Genomic DNA, 25,254 nt, shown 5'->3' on the forward strand with positions numbered 1-25,254 from the left:
AAAAAAAAAACCGTATCTAAGACAAGCCCTGAACATGTCCATTGACCAAGGCCCAGAGAATGGACTAAGGCTCAGATCACAGACCACGAAGCCTGGTTCTACAACTTATCAGCTTTAGGGCCCTACTTCTCCTGAATGTTCTCACTATAAAATGAGAAAACAACTCTATCTTGAACTGGCAATGAAAGGGCTGACACATTTGGGCCTCTGTAGGACAGTGGGTTTTTCTGTTGGAGCCCACTACGGGGAGCCAAAATATTGACGAAACCAACTACAAATCATCCCCCACACAAATCACAAACAAGGCCCACTATTACATTCATTTAAAAAGTTCCCTTTATGAAAAACAGAATATATATATAATACACATTGCAATAACAGAGAACTGCACCTTCCTCACATAAACTGGTGGGGATCCATCCCAGCAATAGGCAGCATTCTGTGTGAGGAAGGTGGGGTCAGGTGGGTCCCCTCTAGATCTTGGTCATGTGGACCTGCAATAAAGGTGTGCTTGTGTCCTGTGGAACAAAAGAGAGTGGGCCAAACAGAAACTCAGGGGACAAGAGTCACTGAGCACCGGAGAGTCAACGTGCGTGGCACTGTGTTTATGCTGCAAGCGTGTGTAGATTGCAAGCTGCATGGTATGAACAGACCAACCAAAGTAGGACTGGAGAAAAGATGCACCTGGCCTGAGACGCTCCCTGGTGCTTCCCCTTAAATCAGTCCAGGCCCAAGGCCCTACTGGCCTTCTTGGCATTCAGGAAGTTCTTCTTCCTCCTGGGAGGAACACGCAAAGCAATCTCAGGCTCCTTTGGGCTCCTGAATACAAAGATCTTCTCTCCCGTGTTTAATATGTCCATGGTGTCCACCCCTGTGATGGGCATGGGCGCCAGTTCCCCAATGGGCTCTAGGGACAGGTGAGGCCAGCTTCCTTTCCCAGGGAACGTCACCCTCTCCTGGACAGGAGCATACACCTTCTTCAATATGCTGCCGAGGAAAGAGAGAGTTAGATTCTGTATTTTGGGCCCATTCTGGCCCTCCTTAGCGTTCTGACACCTCTCCAGTCCTGACACCCCAAATAAATGTCATTTTATTTTATTTTATTTTTTAAGGATTAGGTTCTGTTTGTGTGTCTCTATATACCATGTCTGTGTACTGCCCCCAGAGGTCAGAAAAGGGTGAAGAATCTCCTGGAGCTAGAGTAACCATCTGTTGTGAACCGTTCAACGTGGGTGCTAGGAACCAAATTGCAGCCCTGTCAAGGGCAATAATTTTAGTCATTATTCCATTGCTGTGAGGAGACACCATGACCAAGACAATCGTTATAAAAGAAAGCATTTAATAATGCCACTCCCTGGTGATGAAACATATTCAAACCTATGATCCTATGGGGCTACTGTCATTCAATCCATCACAAGCATCAAGCAGTTTTCCTACTGAGCCATTTCTCCAACCCGAAGTACCATTTAAAAGTTTTTTTCTCCCCTCTGGTCACTGGTTGTCTCTAAAATCAGATGAAATCAATAGTGAGGTATACTGCTGGCCACTCTCACTGGCTCATAGTGGGAAAGGTTCTAAAGTCTTGTGAACCCATCGCACACTGTTAGCTTGTTGCCCAAGAATATTTACATCATGGAAACAGGCAGCATTCCCTCTGTCTCCACTATTCACCTACCAGCTCCCTGTTAAACACTTAAAAACCCACCCCACAGCTCTCCAAACAACTGCGAGGGGTTGGGTAGAATGCATCTGAGACAGAAGGCATCAGGCTTAGGAATTCCCCATGACAGGTCTGCTGGAATTCTGTCCCTGGAGCCTTGGATGCCACTGACATCGTTATAACCGCTCCTGGGAATCACATGTGACCTTAAAGCTACAGAACTCTCCCCTGGCTCCAAGCAGTTCAGTGTAAGGCTGTGCCAATAGGGTACACCTGGGAGGCTCCTGGCCCTACCTGAGACACTGTGCAGGCTCAGCTCCACTGACATCACCTTTCCTGGAGCCTGGGAATCAGTTCTCTCTGACACTGTCTGTTGCTGGAGACTAGACCAAGGTCTCTCATGACTGGTACCCGTTCTATACCATCAACACGGTGCAGGATGAGTGCAGGGAGGACACCTTACAATTAAGCAAATCCAATGCTGTTTCTGGTCTGGACATGGATTGATTTCTCCTGCCCAATATCCTGATCTCATTTCCTGGGTACTGCATTCTGATATCCAATTGTTGTAGTTTGAAAGAAAGTGGCTCCCAAAGGGAGTGGCACTCTTAGGAGGTGTGTGTGTGGCACTGTTGGGGGACGTGTATCACTGTGGCGGCGGGCTTTGAGGTCTCTTTTGCTCATTTCCCTCAGAGTGACTGTCAGTTGACTTCCTGTTGCCTGCCGATGTAGCTCTCCCAGCATCATGTCTGCCTACATGCTGCCATGCTCCCCACCATGATGATAATGGACTGAAACTTTGAAACTGTAAGCCAGCCCCAATTATTTCTTTGTAAGAGTTGTCGTGGTCATGGCATCTCTTCACAGCAATAAAAACCCTAACTAAGACACCAATCTATTACCAATGGTTCCATGCTTTCCATAATAGACACTCCATGATGAATTGCAGATCCTTCACCTCTGAGAACTATAGAAGGGCAGGGCTTGGACAGTCACCAATTTTAGTGTAAACAGAGTAATACTTTTTAATTCATTATGTGTTCAATTGAAGTTATTTTGTGTGTGCATGTATGTGGTATACCTGCATGTTCCTCTGGGTTTGTGCACATGTGTACATGCATGCAGAGGCCAGAGGCTGACCTCTGGTGTCTTCAATCACTTCTCGGCCTTGTTTTTTGAGATAGGGTCCCTCATTGAACATGGAACTCACCATCTGGCTAGGATGGCTGGCCAGGGAGCTCCAGCAATCCTCTTGTCCCTGCCTCCCCAGTATTGGGACTATACTTGCCTGGCATTTTACTAGGGAGGTGGGGATCTGAACTCAGGTCCTCATGCCTGCATGCAGGCACCTTACTAAATGAGTTCAGGACCCAGTCTGAGACCGTCACTTTTTAAAGTCACCTAATGTGCTATTTTTCTGATCTTCTCTATTTGGAACCGCGGGAGACCCTTGTTCTGTAGCCATAAGAAATGGCCTGCCCCTCCTTTTCCTCTGAGATCTAAGTATGTAACGATCACAGTTAAGAAAGACAAGCACTAGGTGGGAAGAGGCAAGCCTGGAAGTTCACGTAAGTCGAGGGTGAGTCTGACAGCCCCAAGCCCATGCCACCACTCCCCACCCCCACCCCAGTTGCAGCCTTGGGCCTCCTTAAACTTTTGTTTTAGCATCTCCACTTTCTGGAAGGCTCAGGATAACAAGAATTAAAAGGGCTCTGGGAACAGTAAAGTTTGAGGAACTCTAAGGAATTTATTCTTTTTCTAATTATATCTCATTAAAAACCTGCTATTAGCTAAAATAAATACAGTAATTAAAACGCTAATAAATGTTAGGAGAACATTCTCCTACTGAGAGCTACAGACTTGTCTTCAGTTTTTAAACTGAGACCAAGAACAAAGGTGAGTTGTCTTCTGGGAAAGAACTTTCCCACCTTCCCATGCCCTCCCTGGCAATTTGGCCATGCCCCAGCAACACCCCCCCAGCCCTCCCCTGCCCAGACTCACCTCTCCTTCCTCTGACGGGCCCAGAGCATCCTCTCCAACCCTTGACTCACCAGATCGGCTCTCAGTCTACTGTCCAAAGCTTGCCACCAGCCCTGGTGCTTCCTGATACAGGAAGAAGGTGTTAGAGTTTAAAATGAGTTAAATCTGACTCCCCAAACCCTTCTCAGAGCCCTGAGTCACTGAGTCTCGATCTCAAGCCTGGTCCATACGTCATGCCTGCCTGGAGGGGACCACAGGTGCTGACAGGCAACATCAATCAGGTAGGCTACCTGTGTAAAGAAGGGAGTCTTGTGGGGGTGTTTAAAGGTATGCACTGACTCCCATGTCTCCTGTCCATGGGGTTCACACTCAATGCAGGTGAGATTTTCTCTTGTGTTCCACAGAATCCTAGTGCTATAGACACGGGGACACACACAGAGCTTGGAGGTATGCTGTGGATGCAGGAATGCAAACATGGAAGCTTGGAAGGTAGCCAGGAAGAGGGTCAGAGGCCACCTGGCTATGCAACTCCAGTGTGAAGGAGACAGACTGAGGCAGAGTTGTTGTGAGCCTTGGGTTCAAGACAGCACAGTATAGCACAGAGCTGAAGAGGCCTGTCACTGTGGCTCTCAAATACTCAGGATGGGGATAGTTGCTCTTAGGAATCCATTACCTCATGGGCAGACAAGGGCGCTCTGATGGCTGCCCTTCCTGCAATGGACACTGGGGCTTCTCTGGATCCCACGTGTCCCTCAGAACACCTGCTCTCTCCTAGGTGCCAGCTTCTGTTACTTAAAGACCAAGGCTCTGAGCTGACACAATGGCCAGGCACCAGGTCCCCAAGACTGCTCCATCCCCAGGGCCTGACCAGGAGCTGGGGCAAAGAGAGAGAAGTACATGTTCTTCTCCTGAAAGCTCTCTGAGTTTTTCAGGGCCCAGACCAGTCTGTCAACCACTCACAGTCATGGAGATAAAATGCCTCAGAATAGAGTGTTAGAGACGAGAGCTAAGGAGGAATCAGGAGCCAAGGCCACACCCACGCCCAGTCATCAGAACAAGAGCAGACCTCTGGCCACACCCAGTGCTCCAGCTATATCCATACCCAGCCTTCTTGCCATGCTCACACCCACTCTGCTGGTGTCTCTCAAATCTGCCTTGGATGACTGTGCAGAACCCACAGGCACTAAGACAGCTCTCTAGCCCCCGAGACTCCACCCTGGCCCCACCTTCCTCACTTCGACCCCTCTCACTATAGCCTATGTTTTTTGTCTTCTGCAAGCTTAAGCCTTGAATCAAAGTCCATGACTGATGAAAAGAGACTGCTCCTTCTATGGGGAAAGAAATGTTCCTCAGGGCCCTGCTCGGGCACACTTGGGCCATGTCAGTAGCTTCCTAGCTGCCAGGGGCCCATCCTGGCTGCCTAAGGATTCTGGTTGGGGCTGAATGGCCCACAATTTTCAACCTGTTTACTCACTTACCATGTGGTCCCCATAGACGCTTGTCTCCAACGTCACTGCTGAGAGCTCCTCATACCTCCTGCCTTACTCCATGCTTCCTGCTTTTTCTTACTTAGTGTGTGCGCGTGCGTGTGCGTGTGCGTGTGTGCGTGCGCGCTATGGTGTGCATTGCACTATGGGGAGCATTGTGCTATGGGGTGCATGTGCGCTATGGGGTGCATGTGCGCTATGGGGTGCATGTGGAGGTCAGAGGAGCTGGCTCTCCCCAGGGATGGAACACAGGGATTTTAGACTTGGTGAAAAAGACAAGGTTGCAAGGCTTGTCTTTTGGGGAGCTTTTCCTGACTCAATTCAGAGCTGGACCATAACTGGAAAGGAAAGCCCTTGTGGGTCGGTCTGTGGCGCGAAGGAAATAGGCCCCAACTGCACATTCCAGAGCAGGGGAAAGTACACACAATATGCCACACTGTTGGTGACACACTGCCCAGTCACCAAACATTCCATCTTGGAGAATGTCAGTGAGAGACATAGTGTTTAACCTCATAAGAACAGCAGGAAATGCAGCTTTAGTGGCACTAGAACTGGGCAGGAATAAAGAAACCTGCTCTGCGCCAAGGTCAGGAGAGCAGGCAGTGAGGGTGTGCACACGGCACACTCCCTGAAGCCTGGCACCAACCTGTCTATCCTGACCTCAGATGGCTGCACTCATAGTCACTCTGGTGGGATAGCAACAGGCCTTCAGCAGAAATGGTTCTTTGAAATTTGAACTTGGGTCTTCTTCACGCACCTCTGGGGTGCAGGCTGCAGGAAGGACAGCCTTTCCTATGAACCATGGGAGACTCTCTGCAGTGAGCCCTGCAGCCGGGCCCAGACACTGGACACTTGAGACAAGTTAACCACATTCTCCACTTATGATAACTTCAACTTATAACCTGTTGATCAGGACATAACCCCATTATAAACTGATGAAGAACAGCCTGTTGACACTAATCTAGGCAAAATGTACATGTATACATGCACGCACGCACACACACACACACACACACACACAAACATACCTCAATACACACCAAAACATACATTTATATATATATATATATATATACATACATACATTCACAAAACATAGCAGAGAAACATGCTGCAAAGGAAGAAATGTAACCAAATGCTTTTTTTCTTCTCTATGGTGTCTTCTTACTGGTATGTATAATAAATATTCTGATGGCCCTGGAGAAATCTATGTTCTGAAGACTCTCTTGAAGTTGATGCTAAAGTAGAAAGTGGTGGACCATCTACTCATGTCTACTAACACTTGAGCTTTGAGCAGCGAGGGCCTGTGGGGAAGGGCTATGCCATTCTCCTCCCCCTGCTCCTGACCTGGTGACACCCGGCTCTCACAGACAACCTCCCACGTGGAGCTCACCTCCTCTTGCTCTGCTCAGCCTGCTCCCCGCTGCTCTCCTTCTCTGAGTGCTTTTCGCTGACTGTGTCCAGCAGGGCCAGTAGCTGAGGCTGAGAAGCCGCTGGAAGCACCACACTCAGGAGTCGGAGTAGCGTGCTCCCTGGCACCATTGTCATCTTGGAGAGGTATGACACCAGCCTCAGTCCCTACGGGGACACAAAAGGGAAGAACTAAAAAGCCTTGGCTCTCTCTAGACCTGCCGGGCAGCAATATCTAATTCATGACATTCTCAAGGATTTTTTGTCCTGGGATAATAAATATTTCAGTGGCTCAGCCTGGAAAACATTCTGAATTCACAAAAGTGTCAAGAAAATATCTGTGGTCAGCAGCTGTGGCACCCACAATGTCTCTAACAGCTCACCCACCCTTCCAAGTCAGCAATCACAGCACAGGAGCCTCAGCCTGCATTATGGCAGTCAGGAATATTTCTCCATCTTCTGCTCCACTTCTGGGAGGCCCTGGGGACAACCCAAGCTCTGGGAGTAGCTGAGTGTCCCTACACCCGTGGGTGATTAGAGTCACTGCTCCACTGAACAAACAGGAAGGGCTGCTGAGCTCAAGAATTATGGTTGGAAATGACTGTCCCCACCGGAAGCAGGCTGTGCAATCCCATACAATGTAGCACCTCAGCTGAACATGGAAGAAAGAGGGAGAACGACCCATGGCTGCTAGGGTTGGGGATGGCGGGTGCAGCAGTGGCTGTGAAATGACACTCAGGGACGTCTCAGCTGCGTTGAACAATTCTGCATCCTTGTTGTGGCCACAGGAAATCTGCGGCGATCACAGGGCAGAGCCGCAAGAGCATTTCATACCAGATTTGATGTGGTCCCAGGCAAGCCCAAGGAAACAAGAAACAAAAAGTGGGTGGTGTAACTTCCTATAGCCTAACATGCCAAAATGATTTCACAGTAAAAAGCTTAGTAATGGACCAACTACATACCCCTCAAACCTTTGGCTATGTCCCTGCCCCACTGAGCCAAATGCTAAGTTCTTAGGTGATGCCTTTATTTCTCTTAATGCCTCAAACTCCTCATCTGTAAAGAATACCAATACCGGTGAAAGGGGTTTGCTGAGAACACAGTAAGCTGGGCTTTGCCGAGTGCGGGGGACTCATCACTATAATCCCAGCACTCAGGGGTGAGGCAGGGGATTGCCATGAGTTTAAGTTTGAGTGATGCCCTGACCTCAACCAAAACCAACCACAACAACAATGGAGTGAAAGCTTCTCCAAGTGCTACCAAGACCCAAATAAAAGCCTCTTTTCTCAGTTGCAGGGTGGCCATTGTTGGTCTCTGGCCAATCAGAGCCCTTCCCTGGGGTTTTACATGGCAACACCTAGGGGGTGGGGTGAGGTGAAGTGGGGATTTCAGTGTCCAGCAAAGCCAGGCAGGGGTGTGGAGAGTCTGAGGTCAGGCCTGCCAGCACCCGATCTGTGTGAGGAAAAGTTCATGAGTGGGCAGAGTGAAGAGTCCACACTACCTGCTCTGCTGTGGGGGGGGCGGGGACGACTGCGGCTGTTGGAGAATCACTGTTACACTGTAGGGAATGCGGGCAAGAAAGATGTCTGCAGACACCAGCCAGACACAGCCATCTCAGGCCCCTCTATAAACGGGACATGCTGGCAGTAAGGGGACCTTGTCTTGTCCTGGGGACAGAGAGGTTTATCACCATTGCTGCCATCATTAACATGCCCGATGGACCTGCGCTGATCATGAACTTGAGACCAGACCATCCCCATCTGACATAGGGAAGATGATGGTTCTGAGAATGGGAAAATGTCCACGGATAGGGGCAGGTTCTCTCACCTGGCTGCACAGACTGGCCATGGTGTCAGCCTCCAGGCTTTCCAGAGAGTCTTCCAACACCGCACTGTTCTGCCGTTCTTCCCTCACCCTAGAGAGAAGAGAAAATTCAGAGGTCCAGCCCAGCCAGAGGGAGCTGACGGGAGGGTCTCTGTTTGTTTAAGTGACAAGGACTCAGAGGTGAGAGCTTCAGGAAGGAAAGAAGAAAGAGCTGCCCTTCCCGTCCTCAGCTGGACCACTTCCTACAGAGCACAGGGGGCTGATAGAGGAGTGGATCAACGAAGACCGTTCTGTGGCTCTGGGGTGCTCTGTGACCCTGCTCTGACCTTGGTCCTCCTGACTAGGACCACAGAGACCAGCACCTGAGGTCCACACCTGCATCCATCCTGCGCTGAAGCAGAGCCAAAGTCACCGTCCACAGATGGCCACAGACAGCAGTACTTTGGTGGCAAGGCCAGCTGCCACCTGCTACAAGAGACTTGCTATGAACTCGGTGTCAAAGGTGAGGCCACTGGTCAGCCTCACAGTCCCTGTGGCTATCACAACCCAAGGCTTGTGCAGGCACAACTCAGCCCAACCCCAGACTCCTGCAGATTACTGCAGGGAGCAGGAGAACGTGACAAAAATAATAGAAAAAAATGAAAAGCTCCTAGATAAGTCAACACCTCTGTGTCCCTGCCTCCCGGATGGACACTCAGCCCCTTTGCCAGTTAATTCCATGCAATCTGTCTATCTGCACTGTGATGTTGAGTTTACCCAGGAAACAGACTCAGAATCACTGTAATCTCCCCACCCAGAAACCAAGTGGAATGCTTCCTCCAGGTAGTTTGTGTGCTTCTAAAATCCAGTCGATGTGTGCTGTACACAGTTTACACCTGTTACTTTACACACAGATACTGTGGCCGCACTGGGGACTTAGAGAGCTGCAGGAGGCTGTGTTTCTGCAGCAGCACTGAACGCTGCAGGCAAAGCGAATTTTCTGTCGTGAATTGTGATGGAGTAAAGAACAAACAAGGCTGGAGTCTGTTTTGTAGCTCTACAGAAGCAGGGTCTGAAATTCTGCAGCGCAGTGGAATCTGAACAGAGCCCTTCCTATGCCGCCGCTGTCCCCTGGCTTTGACACTGTGCCACGACAGTGTGAGATGTTACCAGGTGGGGAAGCTGCGTAGGAACACGTGGGACCTCTCTCTAATATAATATCACAACATAAGCTTACAACTCCTTGTAAGCTTATAATTATTTGAAAATAAGAAGTTAAAAAGGGCCTATTGAGATGGTGGCTTGGCAGGTAAAGGCACTTGCCACCAAGCTTGAAGACCCGAGTTCAATCCCCAGGACCCACATGACAGAAGCAGAGACGCGACTCCTGAAAGCTGTCCTCTGACCTCCACACATGTACAGTATAGCACATACATGCACATACACTCACAATTTTAAAAATGTTTTCACCAAGTTAAAAAATATTGTTAGCAAACCTCAATGGTATTAAAAAACCATAGATGAGAGAAGAAAGCTGGCATCCTTCAACAACAGCAGTTTGAGCGGAGCATGGGGATGGCATCTAAGGCAGGAAGGTGAGAGGCCAGGTCCCTCAGGGCAGAAGACCCCACCCACCCCACTCAGAGTGTAAACCGCCCACCTACCTCTGCTGTTGCTGTTCCAGGAGCTTCTGGCCCTTGTTCAGGGCCTGCAGCAGCATGGCAGAGACCTGCCTTTCAGGATCCATCTCCCCGGGTTCACCCAGTCCGGGCCCATCAGCTGCCCACCGCTGCCAGCTCTCCAGGACCTGCTGCTGCTCGGCTGCTTCCCGCTGCACCAGCCGCTCCTCCAGCTTCCTCTCCAGTTCCTGCAACTCCTGCAGATGAAGGAGCAGGGCTCAGTCCCACTGATGCCAGGAGGGCAGGAGCTACAGGGGTCACTGAGGCAACATTTTAAGTATCTTAGTAGCTGTGTCTCCAGGGGCGTCAGGATGTCCCTCTGGGGTTGGGCATCTCTGAAGCTGAAGATGGGTTCTGGTCAAGTCAAAAAGGAAAGCACAGGCTACGTTCCCAATGGTCGCCCACGTGTACTTATGAAGGGTCTGCATTCTAAAAAGATTATGATATACACAGTATCACTTGCATTGTGGGTCTTTACCTCCATATCATCCCATAGACTTTTCTAGAAAAGCATCGTAGATGTCCTAATTAACTATATTTTGAGACATCTCACGTTATGACTACACCACCCACCCCATAAAAGTTCATCAAAGTATCTTTTAAACTCAACTTAGAGCCCTCCGGGCTGCTACTCTCTGCTTTGGGACAGCCTACTCCAATCTCTCTTTCGAGCCTGTGCTTTGCTTTGCTAAATACATTTCTGCTTAACCTTGTGAGCCTCTGGATTGAATTCTTTCAGGAAGGTAAGGCCCAGAGGTCTCAAGAACAGTACTTTACAAGTGGCTGCTCCTGGGCCTCTCCCCTGGGCATAGAAACGTCACGGGGTAGCTCTAAGTTTCACACACTGCACATAGTGTCAGCTCAGTGAATGTTGGCTAACAGCACCACCACTTTCGCCTTTGATCTCGCGGTGCCTTAGCGCAGTGATGCTGGACGGCAGAGCTGGAAGGGTGAAAACTCAGGCATAATCATCCAACAGAGTGACTGGGACACCTAGACACTGGGGCGCAGGAAGACTCCTCTTGGGCTTGGAAGTAGAAGCTCGGCAAATGACACCGAGCTGGGAAGACAGCAGGGGCCGTTATTTGGGGTTACTCCTCTTCTGAGCAGGCCTGTCCTGTCTAAATTCCCCCATCTTCGCCACACGGTCCCCACTGCACCTTCTGATAATCCAATTTCACAAAAGTAGTCTAAATTGTTCACTGGATGAGATGCAAACCACGGACTCTCCTTAGGAACGGTTCCTTCCAAAGCTTCTCATTTCATGCTTTTTAAATTCTCCAAATGCTCACCAGCTTAGAAGCTCATTATCAACAGGAAAATGCTTGGCACATGAGCGAACACGCCGCAAACGGAAGAGTCTCACAGAGCACAGAGCAGGCCACCTTCTCTCCCTGTGCAAACCGGGAAGGTGCAGCCCATCCACCATCTCGCCGACAACTCAGAATATGTGGTCTGATTTTTCTCTCAGCTTAAACTCATATACATAATATTCTTCACTGCAGTATTCCAATTTTAAAAACTCTACTGCATCTATGGTTTTTATTCTTTAAAATCTTGATACTATTTATCCATTAGCCTATTTTAATTGCAAACTTTACCTGATGTGGGATGTCTCTCTGCATGATGTGAATATGTTCTATTACCATTGGTTAATAAACATGCTAATTTGGCCAAGAGCCAGGCAGAATAGAGCAAGGCGGGAAATCCAAACAGAGATACAATGAGAAAAAGGGCAGAGTCAGGGAGACGCCAAAAGCTGGGGAAGCAAAATGTGAGATAATGAACTACGAGTCTCGTGGTAAAATACAGACTAATAGAAATGTGTTAATCTAAGTTGTAAGAGCTAGTTAATAATAGGCTTGAGTAAAAGGTCAAAGAGTTTGTAACTAATATTAAGCCTCAAAGTGGTTATTTGGGAACTGGCAGGTGGTAGAGAAACCTCCAGTTACACTGACCAAAGAGGTACATATTTTAGTAGGCTTTTAATTTTTCCAAAGTACCCCATTTTTTATTTTATTAATTCTCCTCATGTTAGTTTTGATTTACGTCTTATTTATCTTCACTTCTCTCTACAGGTTCATTTCTTTCTGCTCTAAATTAAAAAAAGTTACCTCAAAATTTTATGCATTTATTTATGTATATGTATTTTGATCATATCCATTCACATTCCCTTCAGTTCCCCTCAGTGCCCCATATTGTTTCCCTGCCAGTTTCGGGTCCTTTTCTACCCCTAGGCCCACTCACCAGGCTATGGGACTCACGGAGACGATGGTGTAGGTACCCTTCTCCACCCCTAACCCCACTCACCGGGCTGTGGGACTCCAGGATCTGCACACAGGCTGACTTGGTCAGTGTCTCGGACTCACTCAGCTCCCCCAGCAGCAGGTCTTGAATGCTAAGTAAGGCCGTGTAGACAGAGAGGGTCTCGGCAGCCCGGGCCACTTTCTGGAACTGCAGGGCCACAAGTGACTCCGCAAAGTGGGCCTCCTGGGCTTCTAGCCTCTGTACCCTCTCGTGGAGCAATTCCCCTCGAACCTGGAGAAGGGGACAGAACCAAAAAACCTGAGGCGCTGTCGGGGAGGAGAGCCCACCGCCTTCCAGAGAACACAGCTGAGGATCCCACAGGCCCTGTCCAGAAGACAGCAGCCTGGGACTCTGCCGGGAGAATAAAGCACCAACCAAAAAGAAAGGTGGACAATCCACATCTCTTCCAAGCTTTTCATTTGACCTTTAAACTTTCTAGAATTCCATCCATGACAACCAAAAGACAGAAGCATGCCCATTGTCAGAATTGGATGAGTGGAAATACATCCACAGCGCAAGACAGGATTTACGAGGCAGGAAGGAAACCACACTGGGGTGAACCTTGAGGGAGTTAGACTTCGTAAGAGCTGTCAGTCACAAAGGGACAAACACTGTGGAGAACTGTGGTTCCCAGGGGCTGAGATGGAAGCACATGGGGTGCTGCTGTTGAACTGGTGTGGAGCTTCTATTTTCTGCAAGATGGGAATTTCTAGAGCTGAAAGCTGGCTCAGGACAATGTGCATGCACTTTAACACCCGTGGGCTGAGCCCTACAATATGATTATATTGGTAAATATTCCGTGCTATAATTGGACACAATAAATAAAAATGAAAACAAAGCTCATGGGCTTTGTCCTGCTATGTAACCTGTTTGTACCTGATGCTTCTGTAGCAATGACAGGACAAGGACACTGAGCTGAAGCTGAGGCTGCCGGCCGCCAGGAAACCATGGCCCAGGTCGCTCCCATGACTGCCCAGTCCTCCCTGCATGTCCTCAGGAAGAACACAGCCCTGTTTGAAAGGCTCAGACCTGCCCTTCTAGCAGCATGGAGGCTTTGAAACAGGGTGGGATGGGGTGAGCCAAGACAGGAATAAGAGAGGGAGGGTACTGCTGCCTGGAAGGATATTTAGTGGATTTTGGCCATGGCTTACATACAGAGAGAAAGGCTGCAAGGAATTACATTCATGCACAGATACATGCGGTGCCCCCTCCCCCACACACAACAGCAGGGGTCAGCACAGCAGAGAGTACAGGGCAAACACAACACTCCCCAGACATTCAGGCTTGCTAGAGAGAGGCCAAGCTCTCGGGACAGTACACTAGACTCAATCTCTGTCCAATCTGGAGAACCTGGTACCCAGGTGGATGGGTTTCCAAGGTAACTTAAACTTAGTAGGTAGAAGCCAAGAGCCAGCCGAAGACTGGACTGCTCTGCCAGAGTCTGGGAAGCTTTCCCTGAAACTCTGGGCGTCTCCATCTCTGAACCCCTTCCCACCTATCATCACGTGGCTGTTTGCTGACCTCCACTGCTGAACCTGCCTGCTTTCTTGGACCCTACTTCAAAGGGCACAGCTTTGTACCCTGTCTTTGTCATTGCCAAGCATGCTTTGTACCATAGAGTGAAGTCCTTTATCCAGGAAATTACCAAAGACACACTGACCGTAAGTTCCTCCTCCGAAGTTTCCAATACAAAAGACGGTCACTGACCTGGTGTCCCTGTCCCTGACCAGCAGGAAGTAGTCACAAGAATGACAGCCATGCCCACTTCCACTTATCTAACAGAAACTAAAGTCAGAAATGCTAGCCACGGTCACACCATCTTGCAACGGTTCCACACCTTTGCTAAACAATGAGAATTCCTGAAACTAAAGCAGCTTGCTTTTCTAGATTGCTCCCTGTCAGTAATGGCCAGTCATGAGAGATGATTTTCCATCTCCTGACATCTTTAATTTAATCCTGACATCACCTTAATTCCTTAGCATCTCTAGGAATGGCAACTGCGGGCAAAACCTCTCTTCTGCTCTATAACTATCTCCTCTGTCTCCCAAATAAATTCCTCTAAAGATTGACTTAAGAAATTGCATATTGAAGATTCAAAAACCTCCCCATGTAATCAGGTTGCATGAGCTGTCAGGTGTCCCCACGGCCATGGAAAATATCAGAAGGTGACCCCTCTCCTGCGTGCTGAGGGGAGAAAGACTAACCTTCCGTCATCTCTCACTAATCTCTGTTCCCAAAGCACCACCTGACAGAAAAGATTCATCTGGACAAACCCATGCAGGTTATAAAGGGCATGCGTTCTGGGTCTAGACAGATGTCCTTAGCCTCAACAGTGAGAGTCCACACAAGCTGGGAAATACGCTCATGCTACTGCCAACACAAAAGGGACTCCATGCTTTTCTGTGTGTGTGAGCTTTTTGATTTTGTTTGATTTTTTAAAAATATTTATTTATTATGTATACAATATTCTGTCTGTGTGTATGCCTGCAGGCCAGAAGAGGGCACCAGACCCCATTACAGATGGTTGTGAGCCACCATGTGGTTGCTGGGAATTGAACTCAGGACCTTTGGAAGAGCAGGCAATGCTCTTAACCTCTGAGCCATCTCTCCAGCCCCGATTTTTTTTTTTGTCTTATTGGGTTTCTGTTTGTTTTGATTCTCTCTTCTCCTTGAGAAGTGGGCGGCCCTGAAATGAGTTGAGTAAGGAGTGGGAAGGATCTAGGAGGAGTTGGGGGATGGGACATATGATCAAATTGTATGAAAAAGACCCAGTAATGACAAAAAGAAAAAGAAAGAGAAGATCCATAACAATGAAAAAGAGAAGGAGGCCAGAACGTGGGCAGAGGAGACAGCGAAGGGCGGGGGAATAATTACATTCTTAGAGGAAAGATGTAAGACCTGGTCCTAGAAGAAGATGGTTGGATGTTTCCAGAATGCAGAAGGCAAAGATGAAGAGCTCGTGGGACTCGGATCTGAGTAAGACCCACATGCTGGGGTACTGCCCTGACCAGCAAAAGGTGACTACGGAAAAGAGTGCTCCATGCCCTTCCCCAGCTATACGAACATCAGCAGGAAGTTTAGCTGTGGTCCTGCCATTCGTAAAGCTCCTCCATTCCCATTTAAAATGATGACAATTCCTGAAATGAGAGCAATTTTTATTCAAGATTTCTCATCTCCCAGCTCAACCAGCCTCCACTAATGCCTGATCAGGAGAGATGTCCACCTACCTTTAAGTCACTCCCCTTATTTCCCTAGCGTCCCTAACAAAGAGTGACCATGAGCCTAAGAGGAAAAACACCCGTTTCCTTTCCACGGTCTCCAGCCTGTAAGGGGGCAGCAGCCTCTGGTTCCTTACACTAGAGAGCTCGCCCCAAAAAGTCTCTTCAGGAACAAAGCCTGTGCTGTCACTGAATCTCTGGTTCCTCTGCAGGCATGGCAAGCCCCATGAGCCTCAGCCTTCCCCCCCCTGGGTGGATGCTGAAGGCACAGAGGGAGGATGAACTGAGGTGACAGCTCCAGGTGACACTAAGTGAACACCTTCAATGCAAGGAAAGCACAAAGCCTTTCGTACATCCCTTAGGAACATCTCGGACAGGGAATGTAGAAAAAGGTTTTCCGCAATTCCCCTTCTTTTTTCTTTGGAAAGCTTACTTGTTAATTCCAGCACCTGGTGAGATTATATCTCTGTATCAGGTTTGAATCCTCCAGTGAGGATTCAAATCCTGGGTAAGGACAGATTTACATATCTATGCGGTATTAATGGCTGGCTTTCTTACAAATTCACGCATCTCAAATAATAACAGCTCATTTGAGAACAAAGCCCTGCTAAATGTTCTTGTTTTAAAGAGGAAGTTCAAACAACTTCCTTCCTAGTTTTAGCTGACAGTACTAGAAGCTCAAGGAAGTCCCTTCTGTGTCCTAAGATGTCCTCTAAGATTCCATGGAGCCGGCCCCTGCCATGGGGTCTTTATGGGATTCTAAGTCACATCAGCCCTTTTCACCAGCTTTGGAAACACACGGGGAGATGCAAGGGTGAGGTCCGCGCAGGGCTTTCCTCAAGTACACAGATCTCCAGCACCAGAAGAGGGCACAGTGAGTGCAGAGGCCCAGAGACCTACCAGAAGGAACCTACACAGAGGCTGCAGAGACCAAAGCCCCTGCCACCATGCTCCCCTAGTGCTGGGTGAAACGTGCTAGAGTCAGAGGGATATCAGGACTTCAGCTTTTATTTCAGCCCGCTGCAACAGCCGTTCGCTCCGTGAGCACCCGTGTTAGCCCTCGCTTTCTGTGGCTTACCTCCTTAACTGCGTGTCTCAGAATGCTTTCGCTCTTGCTAGTATGCTGCTCAGTTAGGCTACAGGATGGTTCATGTTTCTTCATCCAGCCCACTGCACGGCATTGTTCTCTACTTTCCAGTCACACCTCCAACATCCAGCATTCTCTTATTCCTGTGCCTCGCCTTCCTTCCTCCTTTCTCTCATCTCTAGCTCTTTTTTTTTTTTTTTAACTTTGTAACCATAACCATCTAGAGCTTTAAAGTCAGTGTGTCCTCACAGGGTCCCAACTTTTGCCTTCCAGCTTCTTCACCCACCTCATTTTTTTTTATTTCTTTTCAAAGTCCATCTAATACTTAATCCTTACCCTCCTACTTTCCTTTCACTCCTAATCTAATTAACTAAAACTGTAGCATGCTCCATGCTGCCACTGCTGACAGCTGGCTGACACATCTGCATGCTGACCATGTCCAGCAGCTAACACTCTGCATGGGCAATGACAGCTTACAAAAGGCCCCTAGTGCCCAAGACTGAGCAGTTATTTTGTGACCTGCACACTTAACTCTACTAGGCCCCACACTTGAACGCTGTAGACGCTTCCCGCGAAAGAAAACAGCTGACGAAGAAAAGCAACGGCAGTTGTGTAAACCCCAACAGTGACCTCCAAACCACACAAAATTAAGACAGCATAACTCCTCCAGAAAGTACTAACCCTACCGTGATGGTCTCTAGGGAGAATTAGTTAGAGGAAATCCAAAGCAGAGAAATCAAAATAATGACAATAAGTATGTTCAGAGAAATCAGAGAGGAAGATGAACAGCTAATGAAGAAAAAAATCAAATTGGTGAACAGAATTAAGAAGGTGTTGGTGACAAGAAGCATGACTTCATCAGAGACCAAGATCTGAGGAAAAAGCAATCTCCGAAGGCAGAAATAAAAAATATCATTAGTCAGATTTAAAACTCTAGGGAATCTCAGCAACACAATGGGTCACAGGGTAGAACATCAAGCCTGAAGACAAGCTGGGGGAGCTGGAACCATTCAACATCACAGAGCCAGCTAAGACTCTAACAATGGGGATTTCAAGATGCACAGAACCCTCTGAAGAGATCAAACCAACAGATAATGGGAGGAGAAGGAGAAAAGTCTCATTCTAAAGGCTTGGAAAACATTTTCAAAAGAATCTTAACAAAAAGTTTCCCAGAGTTGGGAAAAGAGATACCAGCCCAGAGAGAGTAGGCAGTTAGGACTCCAAACACACCAGACCAGAAAAAGCTCCCCTCATCTTGTTATAATGAAAACACTCAGCACGCAGACAGAGAGTATAGTGGAAGCAGCAGGACAAAAGCAGCAGTCTGCATACACGGCAGGCCCATCAGAACAAGAGGGAATTACTCAACTAAAACCTTGAAATCCAGGAGGCCTAGAAGGATTATTTCAGTTTCTGAAAGGTAATAACTATTAGCTGAGAGAACTCTACCCAGCAAAGTCATAGCTAAATGAAAAACAAAAACTTCATCTGATAAAAATAGCCTAAAGGAATTCATGGTCACTAAGTTTACTCTACAGAAGATACTTGAAGGACTTCCTTTGGGCTGAAGAGAAAACAATCCTATCCATGAGGCTACAGAAAAGAATAAATCACATTAGAATAACTGTATGCAAGAGAACAAAGCCAAACACCACAAAAGCAACAAAATGGCAAGAACCAATGCACACCTTTCAATAATAACTCTAAATATTAATGGCCTAAATTTGCTAATAAAAAAGGCACAGACTAGTGGACTGCATCAAAAAGGAGGAACCATCTATTTGCTGCCTCTAAGAGACACACCTAAACACAAAAGTCAGACCCTACCTTAAAGTGAAAGGATGGGGACGGGTGGTCCAAGCAAATGGACCTTGGAAGCAAACACCTTTCATTGTTCTAATATCTGACAAGACAGACTCAAACCAAAACTAATAAGAAAAGATAAAGGTGGTAACTTCACACTGATAAAGAAAATGGTCCTTCAGGAGGACATTAAGATTCTAAACATACTAGCCATGAACACAGGTTCATTCAACTCCATAAAACCAATACTACCAGATGTAATGCCACAGAATAACCCCAGCACAATAGCAATGGTGATTTTGCTAACTCAGTATTACCAATTAACAAGTTAGCCCAACAAAAATAGAGAAATATGTGAATTAAATGACATCATAGGTTAAATGGACACAATGGACATCTCCAGAATACCCATCTAAATACTGCAGAATATGTATTTTTCTCAGCAGTCCATGTAACTTCCTCCAAAATAGATATGTATTTAGGATGCAAATCAAGTCTCAACAAATAATAGAAAATTCAAAATAATTCCTTGTGTTCTATCTGAGTATAACAGAATATGAATAGAACAAATCAACAGCACAAGAAACCCAAGAACATACACAAACTCACAGGGATTTAAGACACACCACCGGATGTGGATAGGCCCCTGAAGAAATCAAGATGGAAGTAAAAGCATTTCTAAACTCAAATTAAAATTTAAAAAATCCATGGGATACAATGAAAGAGGTCATTCTGTTGCAGCAGAAAACAATGAGATGGAAATAAACAAACATGAAATGAAAAACAATAAAACAAAGACCTGATTCTTAAAAAAAATAAACAAAATAGACAAACCCTTAGCCAAGTGAATCAAAAGGAAGAGAAGATTCAGGTATAAAATTAGAGATGAAAAGGGAGCCATTACAACAGACACCAGTGAGAAAGTCTGAAAATCACTAGAGCTAACCTTGAAAACATGATTCTACTATATTGGAAAAAAAACTAAAAGGATTCAACAAATTTCTAGTCATAAATGATGTAACAAAATTATACCAAGATGAAATAAACTATTCAAGCTGATCTACAACAAGCAGTGAAGCTGAAGCAGAAATTAAAAGTCTATGAACTAAAATAAGTCCAGGTCCCAATGAATTTGCTGGTGAGTTTCACCAGGGCTTCAAAGAAATATTACCAATGATAGGAGAGGAGGGAACATGACAGAAGTCTCTATGAAGTTAGTGCTGCCCTGATACCAAGACCAAAGATACAACAACAACAAAAAGAAAAGTCCAGAACAATCTCCCCAATGAACTTAGATACAAAATTTCTCAACAAAACACTCGCTAACTGAATTCAAGAACGCACTAAAAATCATTCATCGTGAATATGTTGGCTTTATGCCAGGGACAAAGGGATGGTTCAAAATATGTAAATCAATAACTGTTCTAACTCATATAAATGGTTCCAAGGATAGAAGTCACATGGCCATTTCAACAGAAACAGAAGAGGCATTTGACAAAATCTAATCTCCCTCTTTGCTAAAAGTCCTGAAGAGACTCAGAGTAGAAGAAACATATTTCAAAATAAAACATGCTAAATATGATGAATCTATAGTCAACATTATATTCAGAGGGGGGAAATCTTGAAGCATTTCCACTAAGATCAGTATCAGGACAAAGGTGCCTACTTTCTCCACTCTCGTTCAGTATAAGACTCGAGGTCTTATTAGAACAGTAAGAGAAGGGAAGCAAACAAAATGGCACAAACAGGAAAGGAAGAAAGTCAAAATATCCCCATTTGCAGAGGATATGAGTTGAAGCAAGAACAGGAACTGAACAGGAAATGATAGATTCTCTAAGCTGAAATCTCAGCCAGCCAGAATAGAGTACACCAGAAACAAGACACTGTATTCTGTAGGATGAGCCAAAGCCCAGAAAAAGAGCATCGGCAACATGAGGACACATGGTGAGACTGAAGGAAAGGCTGAGCATCTCAGAAGAAAGCTCCACAGATGCCCCTGCCCGTCCTCTGCACGGCAGGTCACTCCCCCCTCTATCAGCAGATGACTCAAGGTTATTCTGTGGGAACATCTCAGCATGGTGAAGGAAGCCAGCTGTACCTAAGAGCCCTGCACTGAACACAGAAAGCTTGGATGCAAAGTTGCATACCAACTCTTCCTATGGGGCACATTGTGAACATCCAGGCCCTTCTGCTCTAGTTAGAAGACTATAGTGGTCTTCTCTTAGCAATTCAGCTAGTTTTGAAGGACTACACTGGGGAGTCTTCAAAAAGCAAAGGCCATGGTCTACAAGCCTCGCTGAGCCAAGAGCTTCCAAGCAGCCATGAGCCCACTAGTAAATATTAGCAGACCACCAAGGAGAGCCACAACCCTGGGAGAGCTCCTAGCAAGCACACGGGAGGGAGGGAGTAAAAAAGTCTGTTTTAGCGGCTGCAGAGATGGTCAGTGACTAACGGCACTTGTTGTTCTAGTAGAGGACCTGGGTTTGGTTCCCAGCGTCCACATCAGAAATCTCACAACTATCTCTATCTCCAGTTCCAGAGGATCCAAGGTCACTTTCTAGCTTCCTCAGGTATCTGCATTTATGTGGTGTACATACGGACAAATAGGCATAAACACACATGCCCCTAAAATAGAATAAATAAACCTTTAAAAGATTATGTGCATTCTTAGAGAAAGATAGGAGGCCATAGCAGCCATCAACAATAATTTACTCTTACTCTAGGACGAGAGCACAGGGCAGAAGAGTTTCACTTACAGAAAATGTAAATGAAAACCCAATGTGTCTTGCATGATGAAACCTAGGCTGTCATTCACAAACAGGACAAAAAGATAGAAGAAAGGAAAATAGAAAAAGAAAGAAGAAAGGATGGATGGAAGGAAGGAAGGAAGGAAGCAAGGAAGGAAGGAAGGAAGGAAATAAAACAAAGACCCAAAAGAAGGCCACGAAATGAGCCATATAAGAGGCTCAGAATCCCATGTCTAGTAGGACCCTGGCAGGATGGGCAGGGGCACACAGGGAAATTACTTTGAGAAGATGGTTCTGATAAAACATTTGGTCAACTGGCAAGAAGCAGAATAGGTTAGTTATGAAAACAGGGAAAAGTAAAACAATAAAATAAAATAATAAAATAAAATAAAATAAATAAATGGACAATATTAACTCCAATAAAAACAAAAGGCTATATAGGATGAAAAACAACCTTGGTTTACTCCACGGCCCATTTGTGGATAACTCTGCAGTGGTGATGCGAGAACTCGTAAACATCCATTTAACTATGTTGGGGGTAAAGGAGGGGCTCGTGTGCGGCACTGATGCAGAGAAATCAAGAAGTAAGGTGAGCATGCAGTTTAGAGATATATGACCGAAACTCAAATGATGTAAAGTTAGTGCGTGTGTGTGTGTGTGTGTGTGTGTGTGTGTGTGTGTGAGAGAGAGAGAGAGAGAGAGAGAGGAAGACTGGGAAGCCTGTGCTAGCCTTTGTCAGCTATTTATTTATTCATTTACTTATTTATTTATAGTATAAGCTTTCTATAATTACTTGACTCTTAAAAATGTATGTATAAGTTAGACAAAATTAAGAAGATAAAATTTCAAAATAACAGTGTAGAAAAGGAGAAGAGGTCTTTTTTTGTTTTGTTTTGTTTTCCAAAGCATCCAGATCTACTGTGCAGCTGGGGGATGGCTCGGCCCTTAAGTTCTGCCTGCATAATCAAAAGGACATGAGTCCACTACCTAGAACTCATGTAAAAAAGCACAGGCTTGTCAGCCCAGAGTTGGGAAGCAGGGGAGACAGGGAGATCCCTAGGCTCCGGCCAGTCAGGCTTACTTGACAAGTTTCAGGGGAGACCTTGTTGTCTCAAAAAGTTAGGTGGCCAGTGACTGAGGAAGAACATCTATGCTTGACTCTTGGCCTCTCAACACACACACACACACACACACACACACACACACACACACACACATAGAGAGAGAGAGAGACACACACACCCACACGTGCGTACACACACACACACACAGAGACACACACACCCATATGTGCGTGCACATACACACACACTCATGTGCACGCACACACACACACACACACACACACAGTCATGGTAATCTGATCTATGGCAGAAGTAAAATACAAGCATAGAAACATCAGCTGATGGGCTGGGGGTAACTAAGTGGTATAGCACTTGCCACAAACAAGCAAAGACCTGGATTCCACCTCCAGCCCCATGAACATAAATGATAGAGTCTGGATTTTGTTTGGGGGTTGTGGGAAGTTAAGACACTGCTCTCTCGGTGCTTCAGGGAAATGCAGATGCATCAGCTGCCTCAAGGGATAAAGTAGGCATAAGGACAGACTAAAGAACTAGCAGGAGTCTTCCTGGGCCTTGTGACTGTGTGAGAATTGCTCCCTCAGCTAGACATTTGTAAGGACTCATGCCACCTGCTCTCTTTCGCCAGGCCATCTGAAGAAGAGCACAATACTCTCAAGCTTGAACAACAGTGGCCTGTGAAGTCAAGAGGACCTTGAAGAGGTGTCCCAGCAAATACCAGCCACCTCTGCACAACGGCCAGGCAGCTGCAGAAGCACAATGGAGCACACTGCTGATGAGCAGGAACAAAGTTATTCCCCAGGTGTGATACTCCTGGGGAAGTGTGCATGTGTGACACATCAGGAACTCTGGAAACAGTCAATGAATAATGAATGGGTGAGTGAAGATGGGGGAGGTGTGTGTCATTAAAACATACTGAGAAACAACAGGTGGACAGAGCCAGGGTCTTGTCGTCTTCATTTAGCTTTACACACTCCTGAGGAAAGTTTATGAGCATTCTCACGTCTGCTGATCAAAAGCAGCAGGAGAAGCTGCCAAGGGTAGGCCGAGGTGTCCATCAAATGGACCCACTAATGAGCAAGGACGCACAGTGCAGAGCTTCATGCCCGGCTCTGCTGCTCACAGCTCTGTGACAGGAGCCATAAGATCACTCGGTCCCCCCATCGTCTCATCTGTGAGATGCCCAGTGGCGGCCGCTCTGCACTTGCCACAATAGGTGAGCAGTTCATGCAGATTCCAGGGTGCTTGAAACATAGAGGAGTTCAGAACCTGTGTGTCCGATCACTGAGGAGGTTAAATGGGTTTAGCACTCCCACGTATGGTGAGACATTACACTGGGGTGAATGGCAATGATGACTTTTACGTTTTGGCACGGGTGCCCTTCAAGTGTCAGTGTTAGGGGGAAATGTAGCAAGAGATGCTTGACAGATTGACAGATAGGTTGGTAATAGATGGATAATGAGAAGGCAGAGGGCTGGGGAGATGGCTCAGAGGCCAAAGTGCTTGCTCGGCAAGCCGGAGACCTGAATCCATATCCCCAGGACCCACATAAAATCTGGGCATGGCAGTGTGTGTCTAGAACCCTAGTGCTGGGGAGGGAGACACAGGATGAATCCCAAGGCTGACCTACCAGGTGGTAAACTCCAGGTTCAGAAAGAGCTTGTTAAAAAAAAAAAAAGTGGAAAGCACATGAGGAAGACACAGGTCATCACGTCCTCCACCTCATAGACAGACATGCGCACACAGGAGCAACCTGAATTGCATACACACATCCCTTAGTGAGTCGACCCCCCCAACTGGGATCACACCAGCATGTTTCTACACTCCCTCAGTGGCACCAACCATAGCCTGTGGCCTTCGCTGCTAACAATGCATGGTCCATCCATCCCTGCCAACTAGCACGTGTGCCCTGTGGGCGCAGGGATAGGACATGCTCTGTCAATGCTCGGACAGATGATGCCTGGCCACGGCTGCCTGCTCATGATATTTGAGGAGCGGATGGACAGTGTGCTGGGTGTTGAGAAAGAGGTGGCCGAGGGCTGAGGGGGAAGCAGTACAGTGCTTGTGGGGGCTTCTTGGAAGGGAGGGTGTGTGAAAATGGAGACAGCACCTGAGGAGAGAAGAGGACAGAGCTACTGGACCGGGTAAAGAGGAATACAGGCTGGGTGCACCGTAGACCGCAGACTGTGTGCTATGTACTGTGCTGCATACACAGGACAAACAGGAAGGCATAAGCGAGGAGAGGCTGTGCAGATCCATGGTGGGGGGAGGGTGGTTCAATTGTAAGGTAATTGCCTCAAAAGCTTGAGGTTCTGAGTTTGGTCTGCAGAACCCATGAGAAACGCTGTGTATGGTGTTTCACACAGAATCTGGAGAGGAGGAATGGGCATCCCTGGGGTCCACTGTCCAGTCAACCTAACCTAACTGGTGAACCCCAGGTCCCGGTGAGACACTGAGTCTCAAAGAACCAGGTGGATGGCTCCTGAGGAATGGTATTTTAGGTTAACTTCTAGTCTTCCACACACATGTACACACACGGACACACACACACACACACACACACACACACACACACACACACACTCCTAAGGATGTACAGACAATTATATACACTAATGCCTTAGAACAGAGCTCCAATATGGCAGCTACCATGTTATCAAGGTACATTCACCAAGGAAGAAGCTGAGGGGTGATGGAGATCTCTGTGCAGAGAAGAGGAAGAAGGGGGTTTCCTGAGGAGGGAATCAGAGCACTTTCGAGGAATGGGCCCCATCTGGAGGACTGGACACTCCGTGGCCTGCGGCTTGGGTGGTAATGGGTGGTCTCTGCCCCGTAAGCTCTGTGTGCTGTAGACAGCCGAGCTCAGCCCTACCTTGTCGGCCAGGTCTTCCGGGGCCCGCTCCTCGAAGAGACGGATCTTATCCTCCAGGCTCTTCTTCAGAAGATCCGCCTTGCCTCTGCCCTTGGAACGCAGCTTTCTCGCCTTGGACT

At 47.1% G+C, this 25,254-nt stretch overlaps 1 protein-coding gene across 2 annotated transcripts in view; it reads right to left on the reverse strand.

Annotated features, from left to right (window-relative positions):
• Positions 1 to 313: 313 nt before the first annotated feature.
• Positions 314 to 25,254, reverse strand: part of Evc2 (EvC ciliary complex subunit 2) — a 75,036-nt gene continuing 50,095 nt past the window's right edge. For both annotated transcript variants that reach the window (XM_087909074.1, XM_087909075.1), the window contains 7 exons: positions 25,136 to 25,252; positions 12,330 to 12,557; positions 10,005 to 10,216; positions 8,365 to 8,452; positions 6,521 to 6,705; positions 3,662 to 3,763; positions 314 to 987 (listed from right to left, as the gene is read on the reverse strand). In XM_087909074.1, coding sequence (XP_087765200.1) covers positions 720 to 987; positions 3,662 to 3,763; positions 6,521 to 6,705; positions 8,365 to 8,452; positions 10,005 to 10,216; positions 12,330 to 12,557; positions 25,136 to 25,252 — 1,200 coding nt within the window. In that variant the 3' untranslated portion in view covers positions 314 to 719. The remainder of the gene's footprint in view (positions 988 to 3,661; positions 3,764 to 6,520; positions 6,706 to 8,364; positions 8,453 to 10,004; positions 10,217 to 12,329; positions 12,558 to 25,135; positions 25,253 to 25,254) is intronic.

The sequence above is a fragment of the Myodes glareolus genome, chromosome 8 (assembly GCF_982192425.1).
Source record: "Myodes glareolus chromosome 8, mMyoGla1.1, whole genome shotgun sequence".
Classification (NCBI taxonomy): domain Eukaryota; kingdom Metazoa; phylum Chordata; class Mammalia; order Rodentia; family Cricetidae; genus Myodes; species Myodes glareolus.